General features: G+C 34.8%; 1 protein-coding gene across 2 annotated transcripts in view; it reads left to right on the top strand.

Moving 5' to 3' along the window:
• Nucleotides 1–19,648, top strand: part of LRP1B (LDL receptor related protein 1B) — a 623,130-nt gene that overhangs the window by 561,029 nt on the left and 42,453 nt on the right. For both annotated transcript variants that reach the window (XM_086896592.1, XM_086896593.1), the window contains exons 68-81: nt 1,350–1,456; nt 2,105–2,234; nt 3,239–3,345; nt 3,665–3,797; nt 7,004–7,126; nt 7,656–7,778; nt 8,037–8,174; nt 8,689–8,823; nt 9,435–9,554; nt 10,719–10,960; nt 14,629–14,852; nt 15,102–15,208; nt 16,868–16,984; nt 18,987–19,160. In XM_086896592.1, the coding sequence (XP_086752718.1) occupies nt 1,350–1,456; nt 2,105–2,234; nt 3,239–3,345; nt 3,665–3,797; nt 7,004–7,126; nt 7,656–7,778; nt 8,037–8,174; nt 8,689–8,823; nt 9,435–9,554; nt 10,719–10,960; nt 14,629–14,852; nt 15,102–15,208; nt 16,868–16,984; nt 18,987–19,160 (1,980 nt within the window). The remainder of the gene's footprint in view (nt 1–1,349; nt 1,457–2,104; nt 2,235–3,238; nt 3,346–3,664; nt 3,798–7,003; nt 7,127–7,655; nt 7,779–8,036; nt 8,175–8,688; nt 8,824–9,434; nt 9,555–10,718; nt 10,961–14,628; nt 14,853–15,101; nt 15,209–16,867; nt 16,985–18,986; nt 19,161–19,648) is intronic.

The raw sequence follows: 19,648 nt of genomic DNA, 5'->3' as shown, positions 1-19,648 counted from the left end.
CAACCTCAAAATTAGAATTTGTGCCTACCTGAAAAATGACATCTTAAAAAAAATTCAAACTGAATCATTAAGAGTCTTTTTATGAAGTAAAGACTGGGAAAAAACAGTGGAAAAGTTGATTAAAACTAGTCCTTTCCTTGAACAGTTTTTGATTCTTATAAATCTTGCGGAGGGAAAAAAACCCCAAAAAACAAAACACCTGAAGTCCAGTTTATGTTATATTAATGTAACTTATGTCTGGTGTATTCTCATGCTGGTATTTACCAAATTTTTCTCAGTTTGAGGTCTGTGATTTTGTGGTTTTTTTTATCACTGTGGTACATTTTACAAAAGCATTTATGCTTTCACCTTCCTTAACTCACTAAAGGACCCTTCAGCATTACTCAATTTATTGCCGTCCGTTCCTACTGTCCATTGTTGCTGTCTGCTCTTTCTCTCCCCTGGGTTTGTTTCACCCTTTTTCCTTTGGTTTAATCACTGTAGTTTGCTGTTTCCCGTCTCTCTGCTGAAATTTTTACTAATTAATCCTTATTCTTGATTTTACATTATTTACATAATGCATTGTACTGTGGTAGAAATAATCCCACAAATAATCCTTGTTTGCCTTTTAAGTCCTTTTTTCCCCCAAGCCCTGTGACTGGCAGATCTAAATTGCATATAGAGTCTTGCTTAACTTCTCCTAAATCCCCCAAACCTCTCTACCTTTGTTTAGTCTCATGCTCCAGCATCCAGAAAATTCCTTTTGTAGTGGTCCTCATTACAGGAGGAAAGCACATGATGTTCTCCTGTGGGAATCTTCCACAGAAGTCCCCCTTGCCAATGTTTCTGTCTCAGCAGTATTTATTTTTATTTGAAACACTGAACTTTTGTGTTCCATTTGCCATTCCCTTGAGTGCTGAGCGCAAGGGAAGCTTACTAGACACACACACACACTAAATAAAAGGTATGTGATAAATGATGTGCTGCTGTGTGATGTAAAAGTCAGAAAACTGCCTAGTTCTAATTACATTGTATGTTGACAATGCCAAATGTATTTCTGGTCTCTGGTACATCTCTCACAAACACTGTAGTGACATACATGTGTTGAAATTCATAAAATATATATACTCAACATCATGTTATTTTTGCAAAGCAGATGTAATGGAAGTATTTTCATTACTATCTTCCCATATGTAAATGAAATTTAGTTAGAAGATGTTGTGAAATGAAATCCCACAGAAAACCACTCCTTATCATTTACAAGCTAATTGTTTTGAGTTCTTCAGATTCACTGATCAATGGGGGGGTTGCATGTAACATATTTAAAGGAAATTCTAATAAACCTAGGATTGTTTCTTTTCTTTCTTCAGAGCCTCAAACATGCACTTTGAAAGACTTTCTGTGTGCAAATGGAGACTGTGTTTCAGCAAGATTCTGGTGTGATGGAGACTATGACTGTGCAGATGGTTCAGATGAGGTAGGCATCTTCCAGAAAAAGCATTTCTTCAGAGAATTTTATTTTCTTTTATATTTTTGCAGAATAGATTCCTGCAAAGAAATTTCCTAAAAGGCAGCAGTGGGAACTCTGCACATGAATCCATGTATGCAAATATCATTACTAAATTAAAACCAAACCTCTTGATATAATTATTCTAAAAGGAGGACATGCAAATAAATCAAGTTTAAGAGTATCCTACATCTTCTTGTCCCAGCAATGATCTGAACCTCTTCCCATCCTGGAAATTTTTAGTTTCCTGGTTGGGAAACCATTCTTTTCACACATAGCACTGGTTTGGTTTGAGAGATTTTTTTTAAGAGAACAATGAAAACTGTTGTGTATCAGAAGGTCACTGGGTAATACTTTGCTTGTTTCCTGTTCCCTTTTTTTTCCTTTTTTTCCTTCTCCTTTCCTGTCAATATGAGACCTCAGGTGTTTCCCAGCTATTTGGAGGGTGTGAGCCACCATTTTTAATCATATCCACAGATATATTTCATTTCACAAGACTCTAATTATTCCATAGCATAATGTAACATTATGGGCTGTAACTTGTGTTACCAGCTGCATATTTACCAGTGTTTCTATTAAACCCTTGATCTTGTTTATTGGTTGTTTCCTTTGTACCAGAGGTATTGTGAAACAGGCTGTTCTCGGGACCAGTTCCAGTGCTCCAATGGCCAGTGCATCTCAGCAAAATGGAAATGTGACGGTCACGAGGACTGCAAACTTGGGGATGACGAGAAAAATTGTGAACCAGGTATTGTTTTAAATAATGCTGAAATATAAAATGAAGCCAGGAATAAATCAGAGTGAAGGAAGAATATAAATCATCAAATCAAGATTTCTTGGTCATTAGTAGTAGCGAGAAAGCGTAAAATAATCTGAAATACTACATGTTTTGAGTTTGCATCATTGTGCCTTCCTACTGGTGTGCTGAAAACTCTGCTTATGTAGAAATCTGCAGTGGGAAGCTTGTTGGGGAATAGGAATTTAATTTAATTATTTTGAATTGTAATTTGATGATTAATACTCAACATAGAAAATTATGTTTTAAAAATGCCAGTAAATCTTGGTGGGTCCTGAAATATTTTGCTTTATGACATTTATTCAAAGTTTAATAGTCCTTATGCAAAGATTTTGTCTACTAAATTATTATTGTTGTTATTTTTTTATATTTTTGATTTCTTGGAAAATACAGTTGTTTATTTTTGCAGGAACTTTCCTAATTTTTTTGCAAGTTAGATGTAACTGATAAATTACGTAGGTTTCTATGACAAAAGTCTCCTGCTTTACAGCACAACAAAAATCATCCACCTTCATATTAAAATGTCCTGCTAAATAGTTATATATTTTAATTGTAATAATGTATACTTTCCAAAAAGATGGTTCCCTAAAAATTTAGTTTATTCAATTATAAATTAGCTACGTTTACCTAAATTATAAGCCCATTTTAAGGAATGAAATTTTTAAAATATACTCATTCTATGAATATATGCATGTGTGTAGTTGCCTTCATTACCAAGCATAAGGAGAAAACAAAATTAAAATTTCTAAGTGAAAAAACACAAATACCTCTTCACTATTGTTATACAATTAATTTAGGATCCCACAATTCATATTTTTCAAATATTTTATTTTAGCTTACAAAAGTGCTTAGACACAAGTTTGCTCACTAGATTAACCAGAAGAAAACTTTAATTAAAAATCAATTTATTCCTTAATTGTCTTTTTCTTCATGCTAAAATATGTGTTTGTAACCAGCATCTCCAACCTGCTCTTCAAGTGAGTACGTGTGTGCAAGCGGAGGCTGCATTTCCGCATCTTTGAAATGCAACGGGGACTTGGACTGTGCAGATGGATCTGATGAGGTACCTGACACATTTCTGGTGATTTGGTTCTTTTCCTGATGTGTTTTTTTGGTTATTTTTTAGGCCTTGAAATAATTGAAAGGGCAAATAGTTTTTTTTTGCATCCTTTGAGTACTGTCAGATGATAACTTAGCCCCATGGTTGAATGTTTCTGTGCTCTGGGGACAGGTTTTGGAGTGCAGAAATTTGTTTTCTCCAAGTCAAGCCCCAAGCCTTGCTCTGGGGTGGTTTCCATCAGGGACTGCTCGCCCCTGGCAGCATAGACAAGTGGTTGTTGCTCTCATTCATTAATCCACAGCTCATGTCTGTGTTCACACAGATGGATTGTGTAACAGAATGTAAAGAAGATCAATTTCGGTGCAAAAACAAGGCCTACTGTATCCCTGTGCGATGGCTTTGTGATGGGATCCATGACTGTGTGGATGGCAGTGACGAAGAAAACTGTGACCAAGGCAAGAGACACTTCTCTAAAAAAGTTTATTGGTGTTTTTTAAACATTGCAAGTAAGTGGTGCCCTTGCCATGATGAGTGGAGAAAGGAAAGTTCTGTGACCTCTTCTGACAGAGTACAGCAGCTCAACAAGTGATTTGCAGGAATAAGCAAAACTTAGGTTGTTTATGACTTGTTTCTCCTTTCTGTTTCCCTCCCCAGTGATGAAAAGGTCATGTTGTTACTGGAAGCATATTCTTTTTCATCAAGGAAATCAGCAGTAAATCTGGTTAATTTTAACTTTTATAGGCCACAATAAATTACGAAGCCATGCACAATAAATTACACAGCTGTGCAATATAACGAACAGTTGCTAAATAAGTCATCTTCAGAGCCCGGGTTTCTGTTTCTTTCAGAGAATCATAGAACACTTTGGATTGGAAGACACCTTAAAATTTATTCAGTTCCAACCCTCTGCCATGGACAGGGACACGTTCCACTGTCCGAGATTGCTCCAAGCCCTGTCCAACCTGGCCTTGGACACTTCCAGGGATGAGCTCTGGATGAGCTTCTCTGGGCAACCTGTGCCATTGCTTCCCCTTCTTTTTTGTGTTTGTCCAGGAGCAACTTGCTCATCCACAGAGTCCTTCTGGCACTTCCTCTTTGTTGGGATAGATCACTCCTGGGCATGGATGAGGTGATGTTTGGACACCAACCAGGCTCTTCTGGGCCCCTCTTCCCTCCAGGGCTTTCCCAAGCAGATCCTGGAGAAGCCAAAGTGTAGGGAGTTGTTCTGCACCCTCCTTGCAGCCCTAAGAGTCTTGAACTCCCCCATTCTGTGGTCACTGAAATCCAGGCTGACCTTGAGCTTCACATTTCTCACCAGCCCCTCCTCTAAATCAAAGAAGTTTTTTTTCCTAAATAATTTTAGTTGATGTCTTCTTGGGTTTTTTCCTGGATTTTTCTTCTTTCTTTTTCTTTAAAGTGGGTAGCTCTATCCCATCTACAGTCATGTGTTCTGTGCATAAATTCAAAGCATAATGATGTACAGTTTTATGTGATAATAATCAGCTATGAGGCAAATACAGTAAAATTTTCTTTAAGTCTACTACACAATACTTAAGACTAAAGAAAAAGGAAAAAAAAAAAGACATAATGTGGGGATGATTAAGTTTGAAGGAGAGACCAGAAAATTCATAAAATATGAAGAATATTACAGAGATGTTTAGGTGCAAGACAGAAAACAAAGTTAAAAATAAAAAAATAAATAAGCGATAAAACAAAAGAACCCAACTATCTAGTCCATTTTAAAACTGCTTTTAAAATATCTGGGCTGTATCTCTTTAAAACCCAATGAAGTGTAAGTAAATAGTAACACACTTATTTTATCTGATGCCCACATTATTCTTTGGGTAGCGTAATGGAGCCTCTGTGAACCACAAATTGCTTATAATACAATAAGAAGCCTATTCCTAGTTGGTTATTGCTATCATACTTTGTATTTATGTCACAATTATGATTCTGTTGCAGAAATCTATTTTATAAAGGAATTATGACAGGCAGAGCAATCACATGAATCAAATGCCAGTTTATCTCACAGATAACTAATTTTTTTCATCTTTGGAAATACAGCAAACACAAATGGAGTTTTATTCTATGGCATTCTAAAATAATATCCATATTTATCCAATATTTATCTGTGGCCCACTGTGCATGTTTACAAAAATAACTCTCTTCAATCTTATTAAACAACTAGAATGATGGTTATATTGTGATTACACACACTATTATTTGGATTCATGCCTTTCATCATGAAGAGTACTTGAATTTTATATATTTTCCTTGGATAATTATGCAGGATATTTCTGTTAATGTTCATAAGTTATATTTGCCATGGGAGTGAATTATACCTGGTAGCAGAGTGTGAGAGTTCAACATCCTTTTATGCAATGGGCATTTCATGGAAATTAGTTTTTTGGGGGGGAAAAAAGTTCAGCCATTCTTAACCTTTATAGCAAAAGAAAGCCTTCTGTTGATTTTAATGAGGTGTGAACAGGGCACTGAGTGAACAAGTAAAAAGACACTGAAGCCTGATCTAGCTCTTAGAGTGGGTGTAATGCATTGAGGTAAGCCACAGTGAGAGTTTTGGCATTATCATATAAAATTTCTTTGTTTCCTTCCCTGCAGGCATACAGCTTTATTTCTTTTATACTTCACCCCTCTCAGGAAACTGAAAATCCACTCACCCAAAAAAATGTGTTTTATAGGAAATTAATTGCAAGATCTTTCCATAACTTTGTTGATTGGTAGTGTTAAAATTTAGTCATAATTGGGAAACAAATTCTTTCTTATCGCGACACACATTAAAACTGAATCCATCTTGAAACCATTTTTAAAGCTGGCGAGCACTCTGCCCTAAAACATTTTTCCTCACTCTATGTTGCATTTTGTTAGATGATTCTGAGTTCAATACATCCTGAGGGTACATGGAAGATTTTATTCCTTCAGCTTTCTGTGTTCAATAAATATCCTGATGAGGCATTTCAAAAGTTACAGACAGGAAGATCCTGTCAGAGGTCACTTAATTTTATCTGTTCTGTGCTGGACCTTTCCTAGATACAGCATTTCGAGGTGCTGGGGATTTTCCAAGCCTGACCAAACCTGTTGCTCCTCAGGAGAAGAAAAAGGTGCTGCCTCATGGCTGATGGGCTGCAATCACTTTTTCTCTGACATGTAACTCAGAGAATGGAGTAGGAATAAGCAGAGGATCAGACATTCATCAGAAACAAACCTGAAGTGGCTTTTCACATATTTAGCCCTATTTCTGTTTATTTTATTCTCTGATAGCTGAAATTACTGATGTGCCAGCCAGGCCTTTGCAGAGAGTCTCCATCACCAAAGAGAGTCACGGACAGGGAGTTTAAACATCTCCTGGCTAAATGCAAATGGAACGTGCCCAGCTGGTCACTTGTTTGGTCACTGTGTTTGGAAATTCCCAGCTAGCAGTCAGGAACAACAAGTGTTTGCTCAAGGAAGAGATTTTTGAATGAGTATTCCTCTGCCTCTCCAACCTGTTCCTTTGGGATCTGTAAATTCAGTTATGCTACCTGTGTTACTCTGCAAATAGGATGTGATAAGTGGTTGTAGTGGTTTTATAAAAGCTGACATTCTTTTGTCTTTTTGTTTTCCTGCCTTTTTTTTTTTTTCTGTCGTCTTTTCATCTTCCCAGGGGGAAATATATGTAGAGCTGATGAATTTTTGTGCAACAATTCCCTCTGCAAACTACATTTTTGGGTTTGTGATGGTGAGGATGACTGTGGAGATAACTCTGATGAAGTTGCTGAAATGTGTGGTATGGCATTATATTTTTCAGAGTTTTTTGTATAATAAAGCAAGAATGGCATTTAAGACACACAAATATATAAAGGCATGTGTGTCTCAAATTTTGTTCTGCTTTTAGAAGATAAGCTTGAATTATGGGATATAGTTTTCTTTTGTTATTGCTTTCCATGCAATTTCAGATATTTGGTATTTGCTATTTCTTGAGAAATAATGAAGCTTCTCTGTAGGAAACCCACAGGGGGAGGAAAAAGTAACTTGTATGATGTAATATTGAGCATCATTACACTTCCTACTTCTATTGCCTTTTTTCTGCCATATTTACTGGTTCCCAAAAAAAAGCTATAAATCATCCTTAACACAAAAAAAACCTCTCCATGAAGAACTTATATTGTCACCTGTATCCAAAGTATACAGTTGTGTGTGTGTGTGTGTATATATATAAATATATATCTGATTGCATCCAAAGTATCTGGCTTTGATGTGCTGTTAAAAAAGGATTAACAGCTGGGTACAAGCTGATTCTTTTCTTTGCTGTGCAGCAAAGTTTCCCTGCCCTCCAACAAGGCCGTACAGATGTAGAAACAACAGGGTTTGTCTGCGGCCTGAGCAGATTTGCAATGAGGTCGATGACTGTGGTGATAACTCGGATGAAGATCACTGTGGTAGGTGATATTACCTTTCAAGGCATTCAGATCAGAGAAAACACCTTGAAGGCAAACTTTGTTACACACATCTGCTTGTTCTTCAGTAAAGCTTAACTGGAGGTTAGCAGATCAGTATTTGAAACTGAAAGAAATTAAACTTGAAATAATTTCCAGTTGCTTGATGCTTCGTGGTCATTCCTATTTGTATGTGTCTAAAATAATCGGAGACTCTTAAATACTGATTTATTTTTCTCCTATTAACCTGTAATTATGTAGATAAAATCACATATAAAGCCAGACCGTGTAAAAAAGATGAGTTTGCTTGCAATGACAAGAAATGCATTCCCATGGAGCTGCAGTGCGATTGGTTTGATGACTGCGGAGATGGCTCAGATGAGCAAGACTGCAAAATAAGTGAGTGGGGCTGGCAAAATGTGTTCTTGATTGTAGCAGAAAAGAAACAATTAACCCAGACATTCATCTGTGCAAGACCTATTGAACAATACAGAACTCAGTTTAATGTAGTTCCTTCTTTTGGTTAAAAAGGGATGGAATTCTGTACCACAAGAGAAAGGCAAATTGTATAGCAACTCAAGTTGTGGAGGATCCTTGGTGTAGTTACAAGTTCTTCACAAAATTTAAATACAAGTTGATTGTATTTTGTTTTATAATTGCAACAATAAAAATTTCAGTGTTAAATCTCTTGTGGAAAATGTATCTCGGTTAAATACTGTCATTGCATAAAAAAATATACATTAAATTATGTAGATGTAGATAAATGCTGTAATGTCATTTATTTGTTAAAAATTTCCTGATCCTCTTTAAATGGAAAGATGAATTTTTTATTTGTTGTTGTTACTTTAGGTCTCATTTTTAACACTTTAAACAAATCTATCAGGGATTTTTTAGACATTTTGTTTCTGTTTAGGTGTTGCTGAATATACATGTGAAGATAATGTGAATCCTTGTGGAGATGATGCATTCTGTAATCAAACAAAATCATCCCTTTTGTGTCAGTGTAAACCTGGATTTCAGAGAAACAGAAGGAATAGACAATGTGAAGGTAAAGATATTTTCCATCTTCCCTTGTAGTTAAGTATTAAAACTCAATTCTGTAGTCAATTTTCTGTGCTGGAGAAGGAGATACATATCATGTTTGGTTTTGGTTTTTTTTCCACAGTGTAAAAGCTGTTTGATAGCTATGGGATTAAGAAATAAAATTAAAAAAAGAAACAGAAAGGATTTACAAAATGTAGATTCATACATTTTGTCTTGAGAGGTTCTCAAAGATTTAACATTAGTTGTGAATGTAAAAAGGTTCAACTCAGGTTATTAAATAATTTAAGGAGTAAATGGATTTTTGTAAGGTCTAGTAGATTATTTAAGATTTGTGTTAAGGCTGTCATATGAGAATATTTTGAGATGCTTAAAATAATGAAGATGCATAATACAAAACTGAAATCAAGGTAAACAGATAGAAAGTGAAATTCCTTAGGAAATGCAGTTTTAATATGTATGATGCCATAGTGGTCAGCAGGAAAATGTTTATGAGTTCCCTTTGTTCATGATTGTATAAATCATGTATGATTCCCTTTGTTGCATGACTGGATGGACATGTTAAATAATAGTGTATTAAACTATGTGCAAATAAATTGCAATTTTTTTTCTTCCTAGATATCAATGAGTGCATGATATTTGGTGTCTGCTCCCAACACTGCCATAATTTAAAGGGCTCTTACAGATGTGTGTGTGAGAAAAATTATAAGGAGAGGAATAACAGTTGCATAGCAAAAGGTAAGGATGTATAAATCAAAATAGACCATACTGTCATTTGTTATATAGATTGTCCATATTTTTTGAAGCAAATTTGCCATGGGAAGATCATATTAATGATTCATTAGTATTTCACACATAACATGGACTCTCTCAGGATTTGGCATCATTGCCTGTTACTAAAGAAATCAGATTATGACATGGGAACAAACAGGATTACTAACTGAAGATAATAGTTTGTTATTATAGGAACACAGACATAATTCTGACAGCTTATAATTTAAAAATCTGGGAATCATTATCTTAAATCTGAATATGTTGTCCACAAGCTTCATTTCCATTGTAACACAGTTCGTGCTTCCTTCTTTCCCTCACTGATATTTGTTTTAACCAAATTCTTCTTTTTTCTTGCATTTATCAGGAGGAAGGGACAAACAATGTTTGATATTTCATACTCATAAGGAGGAAGTGTGCTGGACAGACATTCTAAATTGATTCTTTATGGATAGATGTGATATGAATGGGGAAATAAAAATAATCCAAATGCATTCTAAATTATCAAGCAGATTTCAAACTTTCTCAAAACTCAATGAATTGATATCAGAGAATATTTTCTTATGAATAATATTCTTTGCAACATCTGGATCAAGATGGTATCTGGCTATCTAAAATAAGGAGATGTAAGACACAGGTTCTGTTGCAGTCAATTTCAAAACTTCACTGCCTTCCCTAAAGATAAAATCATTCCATTTCTAATTTCCAGTTGAGCAATTTAAAAACCTGTGTAATGACAGCTCTGTGTTCCTTAAATATACAAATTTAGGACCCTCTAAAGACAGCATACATATAAATACATGGGATTCATATGGGCTGAATGCAAAATACCCTGTATTTTTATATACTGCTTAAAAATGTTCAAATTCTTATATTATATACTCCTTAAAATATAGTCCTGGGTGTCTCACTGTCTGCTTGGAGAGCACTGAGATTGATATGTTGATATCAGAATATCAAGAGTTGCATTTATTTCCCAGAGTGTAGGTGTTTCTGCAGTCTTCAACAATCAGAAAATAATTTTATCAGAAATTATATCAGCTGAACGCCAAAAAGCTACTTGAGTTAAACACACTGATTTTGCATTAGTTGACATTTACCTTATTTTTGTTTCATTATAATAATCCCTAGGCTCTGAAGATCAAGTTCTCTATGTTGCTAATGACACTGACATCCTGGGTTTTGCATATCCATTCAACTACAGTGATGCTCATCAGCACATATCACATATTGAACACAATTCAAGGATAACTGGAATGGATGCATATTTTCAAGGGGATATGATTGTTTGGAGCACTCAGTTTAATCCAGGAGGGATTTTCTACAGAAAACTTCACGACAGAGAGAGAAGGCAGAGTAACAGTGGCTTGATAGTAAGTGATCAAAATCAAAGATTAAATCACGCAAATTCCATTCTATTTATTTTTCTGTTCTGACTCTTCTACAATAGCATGGGGTGATTCAGTAAATTAAAATGTCTACCTGAGAATGATTTTATTTCAGTGATATATATGGCTACTAACACCTTTCTGTTTAAGACTCTGACAGATTTGGTAGAGTCTCCAAGACAACACAATTGTAGGATTTAAAAAACTTTCCTACAAAGAAGTAATCACTATATTTGAAGGTTGGAAAGCCTGTATACCATCAAGATGTTTTTATTTCAATAGAGAAAAGGGAAGAATATAATTTATAGAAGAAGAAAGCCATGAATTTCAAATCTTTGGAAGAGAGAAAATGGAGATAGGCTAAATTCAAACTTAATTTCTACAGTGATCATATAAACAATAATATTTGTAAAGTTATGATATATATTTAAACATCAGAACAATTAGTATTTATTCCCATTTTTATTGAACTGCATAGTATCTTACTTTGAATAAGCATAAATGTAAGTTTGGACTTTGCAACAGAAATGTGGATTTTCATAAGCTTGGGTAATTTCAAGTAATCTTTGCTTGAAAATAAAATAAATGCAGGTTGTTACTCGTTTTGCGTAAAGTATTTCTACAAAATTCCCTAGGAAATGGTATTGCTGAACTGAAGATAACAATGTGGTCTTCACATTGGTGTTTCTATAATGCTGTAAATTCAGATTATGGGTTTTTTAGTCTTCATTGAATTTGATAACAGAGTAGAGTTTTTTTTTGTTTTTCCTTGGCCAGTTTGAAAAAAAAAAACAACACCTGTCTGGCTGTTTTATGTTTCCTTAAACTTAGGAGAGGTAACAGCGATGACCTCCTGTCACAAGGCTGCTTTTACACAATGAACAGGAGTAGCAACAGTAGCCCAGTCTTTCATCTATAATTCATACACATCTGAAACCACTTCTGAGTACATTCCATCCAAAAGTATTTCCTCTCCAAATGAATGACATTCCTGACCTTTGACACCAGCAGGGCAAAAAGCCTCGGGATGTAGGCACCAATGGACCCTGGAAATACCTGAAGGCCGTTGTGGCGTCTTTATAAGGCTGGTTGAAAACCAGCACTTCCACCTGGCCAGCAGAAGTGTCTAGATTTTGTTGAGAGTGTATGGAAAGTAGATCTGAAGTACAAAATAATGCCCAGGATCTCTAGTGGGTCAGCTCTGTCACTGGAGTTTTGCAGAGCGATACCTGTACTGAAGGTGTGGAGTAATTCTACTTTGGAGATTTTCTCTTTTAAATGTGGTATATATATATATCTGCTAAAATACTCCTGACAAAAAGGTCTCTGTTGAGTTATTCATTGGAAAATAACGAATGTACAAAGCCTTGTGAAGTTAGTGTTGAGAAGGCATTTATTTATTTTCTTTCCTTTTGGGGGGCAATCTGCAGATGGATTCTGCAGCAAGAGCAGTTTGCTGACCCACAGCCTCTCTAATGGATCGAAGCCTTCCTTAGAGGTCCATAAAATTGAGCATAAACTTCCTTCAGACATCTTCATAGCCCAGGGATTGAAATTTTCACAGCTGATTTGTCACTGTCCCCCTATTTAAACTAATAGGGATAAAATAGTCTTAGAATTACTATTTTCCTAACGTACTGGAATATTTTTCCATTTTCTCATCCTTTTTCACTGTTATCTGAGAATACCTTTTATTCACTTCCTTTTTTATTCAAAGATATTGAAAAAAATGATGTTTTTCTTTATACCCCATGTTCCCCTGTCTCTTCAGTGCAGGTAGGTCCTTGTGACAATGTTTGATCCAAGCCAGACAAAGCTTTTTTACAAATCTGAATGTGGAAAATGCACAGACTGTATTTGAATATATCTTGGACATTTCCCATTTGTATTTGTGAAACATTTGCTTCACATTGTGCTTAACTATTCAGCTATTTTCCCAGCATTATCTCATTAATATTCAAATATTGTTGCCTCTTTTGCAGCTGATCAATAGGTTAATTGGTTTTATAGTGCTGCTTTAATATTGCCACAGAAATTTGGTTTTAAAAAGCTTGAGAATTTCTGAATTTTAACCCAAGTTTTTTTTTTAATGGGTAAGTTTTCAAAGGTTACATTATAACTTTTATATCTAGACTTTGATATGTAAATCAGGACAGTAAACTTGAACAAAGTCACCTGCATTTTCAGGTAATTACATTAATGCAAAAATCCATCTCAACCGAAATTGCTCCATGGAATTAGCATATCAAGAGCGTTCCTCAGAGAATAGCTTTAAGTAGCTCTCCTGATTTTCTGTGAAAAGACGTTTAAGGCTGGTTCAAATTCAAGCATTAAAGGAAATAGTAAATATCAACTCTTCAGAGTTTATTGACAGATGCAGAAGAGGATTTCATCCCAGTCGAGTTCAGGCAGTCAAAGTGTGCACCATCACATACCAAACAATTATGATAAAATACTTTCTTTAAAAATCAACTGTGGTGTGACCCTGTTTTTACAGAAATATTGTTTTGTAAATGCAGTGATTGATTTTGCTGCTTTTTTATTCCTCTAAATAGAAAAGTAAGGTTCTATATATCTATAAAATACACCTTCTATGACATTTTTGCAGAATTAAAAGTTTACGAGCAATGAACTCTCTAAACTCACCCTTGTGGTCCTATTATTTCACCCAGAGAATGAAATGACCTTTATTTTATGATGACAGTAGTCTACAAATGTCTTGTGGTATTAGGGAACTCTGGCACTTGAGGAAAAAACAAGTTATTTTAGGATTTTCTTTCCTGGTTTTTAGTTATGTGGCTTTGTAGCATTTTGTCGCTTCATTTTTAAAGGAATATCTGGTTTTTGTTCATAATTTAACTTGATGTAGTTATAACTAAGTAGGCAAACATTTGTATGTGTAAATTAGCTCATGCTGCTCTTGAGGTTTTTATGATAAACTGCATTCCTGTTGGGAAGAGTTGGGTAATCCTATTTTACAGGTGATACTCATTTCTGCAGGAATTCCAGTGAACTTTAGAGAAACTTGTTCATATAGATCTTCTATTTGCAATATGAACTCCCATCCTTAGGACCAACTTTTAGAGCTAAGCCTTAAAGATTAGGAAAAAAATTATGGAGATCCCTCAGTTGATAAATTTGATGTCATAATCAGTCAAGCCTCTTTTATGTGTGAAGATGAATATTCATGAATACAGAGGTAATTTTATGCAGTTTTTTAATTGCAGTGATTTTCTCCACCCTTGGCAATCACTCCTGAGGATGGGCTCACGTTGCTTTCACTGAGGGCTTTGGGAAGGAACACCATGCTGTGGTTCTGCATGGAATAAAATAGAAGTTATAAGCTTCAAACTTCCTTTTCCTTTGGTTTCAAATTACAGTCCATAACATTTATCTGCTTCAGTATCAATAGCTCAAGTAGTTGATTCCAAAGTCACTTTTCCCTAAGGTGGGGAGGAAACAGATTTGAAGCATTGACTTGTTCTTCTGCATGGAATAGAGGTGTCAGCAGATCCCTCAGAGCTGAACTCCTGCAGGTGCTGTTTACCTCTTTCCAACGCAGTGCTTCTGAAAAAATGACACAAATCTGTGGCTGTGCAGCTGCTGTAAAACACCATTTCCACCAACCTGACTGCAACATCTGTTCTTTTCAGTGTCCAGAGTTCAAAAGGCCCAGGGGCATTGCTGTGGACTGGGTGGCTGGGAATATTTACTGGACTGATCATTCCCGAATGCACTGGTTCAGCTACTACACGACTCACTGGACCAGCCTGAGGTACTCCATCAATGTGGGACAGCTGAAGGGACCCAACTGCACCAGGCTCCTCACCAGCATTGCAGGAGAGCCATACGCAATCGCTGTCAATCCTAAAAAGGGGTATGTACCCTTCAGCATCACCCTCATTTGCTAAGTCAAAAAAATGGGGCAAGGGAAAGAAAATTATCTTTGCAATTGTCTACACTTTTGCAAGTTGTTTATTTAATTTCATGTTCAGCTTACCCGAGTGTAAGCCAAGACCTCTGCTCTGCCAGGAATGTTGAAAGGCTCGCAACGATTGAGCATCAGTGAAGTGTCTTGAGACTCTGTGTAGGCATTCAGCTTAATTTTTGTGTTCAATACTTCCAGGATGATGTACTGGACAGTTATTGGGGATCGTTCTCACATAGAGGAATCATCTATGGATGGTACTCTGAGAAGGATACTGGTTCAAAAGAACCTGCAAAGGCCTACAGGTAAACATAATATTTTTCTCAAATGCCTGGTGCTCACTAACTCAGGAAGATTTTGGTTTCTCAGCTGAAAAAAAACAACAAAAAACAAAACACCCAAGAAACAGGAATTTTCTTCTATTTAGTGCCTGAAAATACTTTAGTAACATCCTTCTGTGTTTTCTTCTTTTAATTCATGGTTGAAAATAGATGTCCAAGGAGTTATAAAATTTTTTCATCAGACATTTAACACAGGCCCATGTAGAGGGAATACAAAGAAAGAGTTCAAACCTTTATAATTTCCTCCTAAATAGGACTTTACTAATATTGTTTACACAGTTCTTAAATTTATTACCACATATGGTTCTCCTATTTCAAATAAAAGGGAGTGAAAGTTTGAGCACTTGGGCTTGACTTCACAGGATTTACACAGAAATGACTATCACAGGAGTATTATACACATCAAACAAACAGAAACACTTCTTTTATCTCTGACACCATGAAAGATACATTGAGATTGTTAGTTATTTATTAATTTGTACTTAAATCTTCTCATTCAAATGCAAAGAATAATTTAAAGCTGGGGAGTGGGGACTGCTTCTAAAACATGTCCCTTACAGGTCCTGTGTATAACACAGCACTAACACATTGTGATTACTTTTACCAAAATTATTCTCTTTAGCCATATACCTGAATGCCTGTGTTTCTTTTAAATAGGGTTTTTTTAAATGGAATTTTAAATGTAAACATATTTCATTGGTCTATGAGTCAGGTTTTCTCCACTTGTTCTCATCTATCTGTAGCTGATTAATTTATGACCTTAAGAGGAGTATTTTTGTTGTTATGCATAATTTCTTTTGATGTATTTTTCCTGATTTACCTACTTACATAAATAGGAAGAAAAATACCTTTTCCCATTTTTATTAAAGATGCACTGCAACTTCAAAAGCTCAGAATTAAATTATTTTATGGTTCCAGTATCATCTTCAGGCTGAAGTTTTTGGCATGACCTAAAATGGCATAGTAACCATTTAATCTTTGTTAAGAATGGACTATTTGATCTAATTATCGCTTAGAGGCTGGGTTTTCATAATATCATTGACCTTTTATTGTCTTTGGTTTTCTTGTTTCATATACAGATGAAAAAATATATATATATATATGCTGATATAAGTCTTGCAGCACTAATGTAATCAAAATAATCTGATTTTTAATTCTGTAAGACTGCATGGGAGGTATTGGTGCTAGAAATGGTAACACAATTAAATATGTGTGGAAACAGGGTGCAAAGACTCCATGAATCCTGAATTCCTTGTTTTTAACACAATATCACACTGGTGCAATTGGCATATTAGATTTTGGTTGGGAGAACAGGTTAGAGGATTTAATTCTATATTTAATTCCCACCTGGAATTTCTATCCCTACCTGCTGAGGAGAATGTGTTAGAAAAGGTGCTGACCTTGGGCACAATAAGGTAAAGAAAGTCAAAAACCATGATTGCCCTAAGGGGAAGGTTTAAGTAGGAGCTGTGATATTTTATTATTTTTGGCATCCAGTCTTTTTATTGCCACAATATTTTGTGTACATAAGAATATGAATGATATAAAAATGTAGAGTTGCATAAAAATATGAAATTTTTTTTCAGGTTTTATGTTCCTATTTGAACTTTATCTCCTTTGTAGGTCTCGTAGTTGATCAGTTCAGCCAGCGCTTGTTCTGGGCTGATTTTGAGTTATCTGTTATTGGCAGTGTTCTTTTTGATGGATCCGACTCAGTTGTGTCTGTGAGCACAAAACAAGGTATGGAGAGCCTTGGTACAACATGATTCCTATTTATTTTATTTTATTTTATTTTATTTTATTTTATTTTATTTTATTTTATTTTATTTTATTTTATTTTTTTATTTTTTTATTTTTTTTATTTTTTTTATTTTATTTATTTTATTTATTTTATTTTATTTATTTTATTTGGCTGAAGATTTACTATTCACAGGGAAGGATATAAGCAAAAAAATCTGTCATTATTAAGTAATATTTTGTGTTTTTTCAAACATTATCTAAACAGATAATATTTTAGATAATTTAATTTTAGCTTTAACATAATCTAATAAAATTACCTTAGGAGAACAAAGATTCAATGATATGTGCAGATCTCCAGGTTTAGGTATTATTAAGCAACATTGTGGCTAATATTTGGTCTTGGTCTCACTTGCACTTATATTATTTATATTATTATATTATTATATTATTATATTATTATATTATATTATTATTATTATATTATATTATTATATTATTATACCTGGATTGAATGGGAGTTTTAAGAGCTGCACTTGATCTGAATCAGTTCTGTGAGCTTGGCTTAATAATGATGGGCTTGGCTTTCAGGTCAGTGAGAAATCACAGAATTCCCCTAACAGAATGGGAATGAAGAAAGTTCTCATTGGTCTAAAATCTTATGGTGAAGCATATTGTTTTCAATTGCACAAATGGCTTTTTAACAACGTGTCAAGTAAGAAATTTATGAAATTTCAGTAGAAAACAGAAGGAACACGTTCAAAAGCATTTGAAAGCAGGCTTTTGGGGAGGATTGCTTAGTGGGCAGCTGGTTCTGGAGAATTGTCAGGGTGCCATCATTCCTGGTGCTATTGAGTGTTCTAACCCAGAATTCACCAGGATATTCTGAAATATGCTAGGAGGAATCTCCCATAATCCTAATTGGGCAGGACAAGATTGAAATCATCTTATTTTGGTTTTAAGGAGTTTTATTCCACGATTTGTATCAGAATACATGAAGATAATTATCTGAAGAGAGATCACTTTGAGTGTAGGGATCTGACCACAACCTCCTCCAGCACTGGATCAAAGGAAAACTGGGGATTTTAGAAATTGCTTTGCAATGAGTCTAAAACCTTCAACCCATTGAATTAAACACACATTAAAGAATTAATTAGAATTCATACATATTTTTATGAAAATGACATACTGAGTACCAAGCATTGACAGCATGAAAGAACAATAGGAAAAATAAAGGCTGATTGATGAAATTAAGTAAATACAAGGGAAATACAAACCCATTTTTAGAGTAAATGGAGAAAATAGCTGGCAAAAGGTATCACACTGGTTTTTTTATGGCTTCAGAAAGAGATACATCTCAGGCAAAGAAGTTTTAGTTACAAACTATTACTTTATTGAGGGTAAATGTGAAATTCTACAGCCAGTTGTACACAGGAAATCCAACTGGTGGCTTAATAGGTCCTCAGAGCTCTTAAAAATGAGGAGCTGGTAGAGTTAACAATTTCTTTTGCATTAATTTACTATAATTATGATTTTAAAAAAGTGTAGTACAAATCCTAGCATTTCAAATATGTTAGGAAGGAGCTGAAGAAATGTTTTGTCAGAATAATTTCTTTGATGTGAAGCAAAATGACCTCTTTCTTCCTTGTCACATACATCTATTTAAAGTGTTGCATGTAAGGAACAAGCAGAACAAGTCTGTTCTAATTAGTGACTTGTTACTAAAGGGTTTCCTTTTTTTCCAATGATCAGCCAGTTTCTGAGGCTCAGTTGTGTGGAAAACTGATAAAAAGCTTGAAATTCAAGTTGTTTGCAAAACAGGAGAAGTTTCTTTGAGGAAGATTGCTTTTCTTAAAGGTAGTTTTTGTGGGGACCAAACAAGCTGTCTGAAAAATCATGTCCTTAGATGTTAATCATAGCAATGAATTGAATTTTGCTTTAAAAAAAGTTGTTTATTGTTTGAAAATTAATATATATTTGTATTTACTATCCATTTTCATTCAAGGTTTACTGCATCCACATAGGATTGATATTTTTGAGGATTACATATATGGAGCAGGTCCTAAAAACGGTGCATTTAGGGTGCACAAATTTGGCAAGAGCCTTGTAGAATATCTAAGTGTGGATGTTGATAAAGCAAAAAGTGCCTTGATTTTTCACCGCTACAAACAAATGGACTGTGAGTAAGCATAATTGCTTTAAATTCAATATCACCTCAGGGGGGATAAAAGTAACCAAGTTGTATAATTATAAACCAGAGCTTGATTGTACAAAGGGAAAATAGTCATATTTCTTGATATAATTTTGATGCATTGTCACTCATTTAAAAGGAGGTTGGACAAATTTATACGCAAATGTCTTTTGTACTTTCACTGTAACTGAGATACTAAAAAAAATGGAAGAGAAATGAATAACAATCCCTCTAGCCAGAAGCAGACGAAATTTTTTTTATTCCATGCTACCAATACATTTTTTGGTAATGGAATAAATTCTCTCCTCTGGTGGGTCTTGCACTGCTGTTTGAGGGAGTGTGTTCAAGGACTTGAGGCTGCTGATATCCTGGGAAGTGGAAGCGTACCAGAATTTTTGTATCTGATTATTTATCTTTTCTTAGCTTTAGAACATAGTTCTAAATTTTTTAAATTAAAAAAAACCAAAACAAAAAAC

Source organism: Cyanistes caeruleus, chromosome 7 (genome assembly GCF_971803275.1).
Source record: "Cyanistes caeruleus chromosome 7, bCyaCae1.hap1.1, whole genome shotgun sequence".
NCBI classification, from domain to species: Eukaryota; Metazoa; Chordata; class Aves; order Passeriformes; family Paridae; genus Cyanistes; species Cyanistes caeruleus.
The sequence above is the reverse complement of the archived record's forward strand: the minus strand, read 5'-3'. Positions and strand labels throughout refer to the sequence as shown.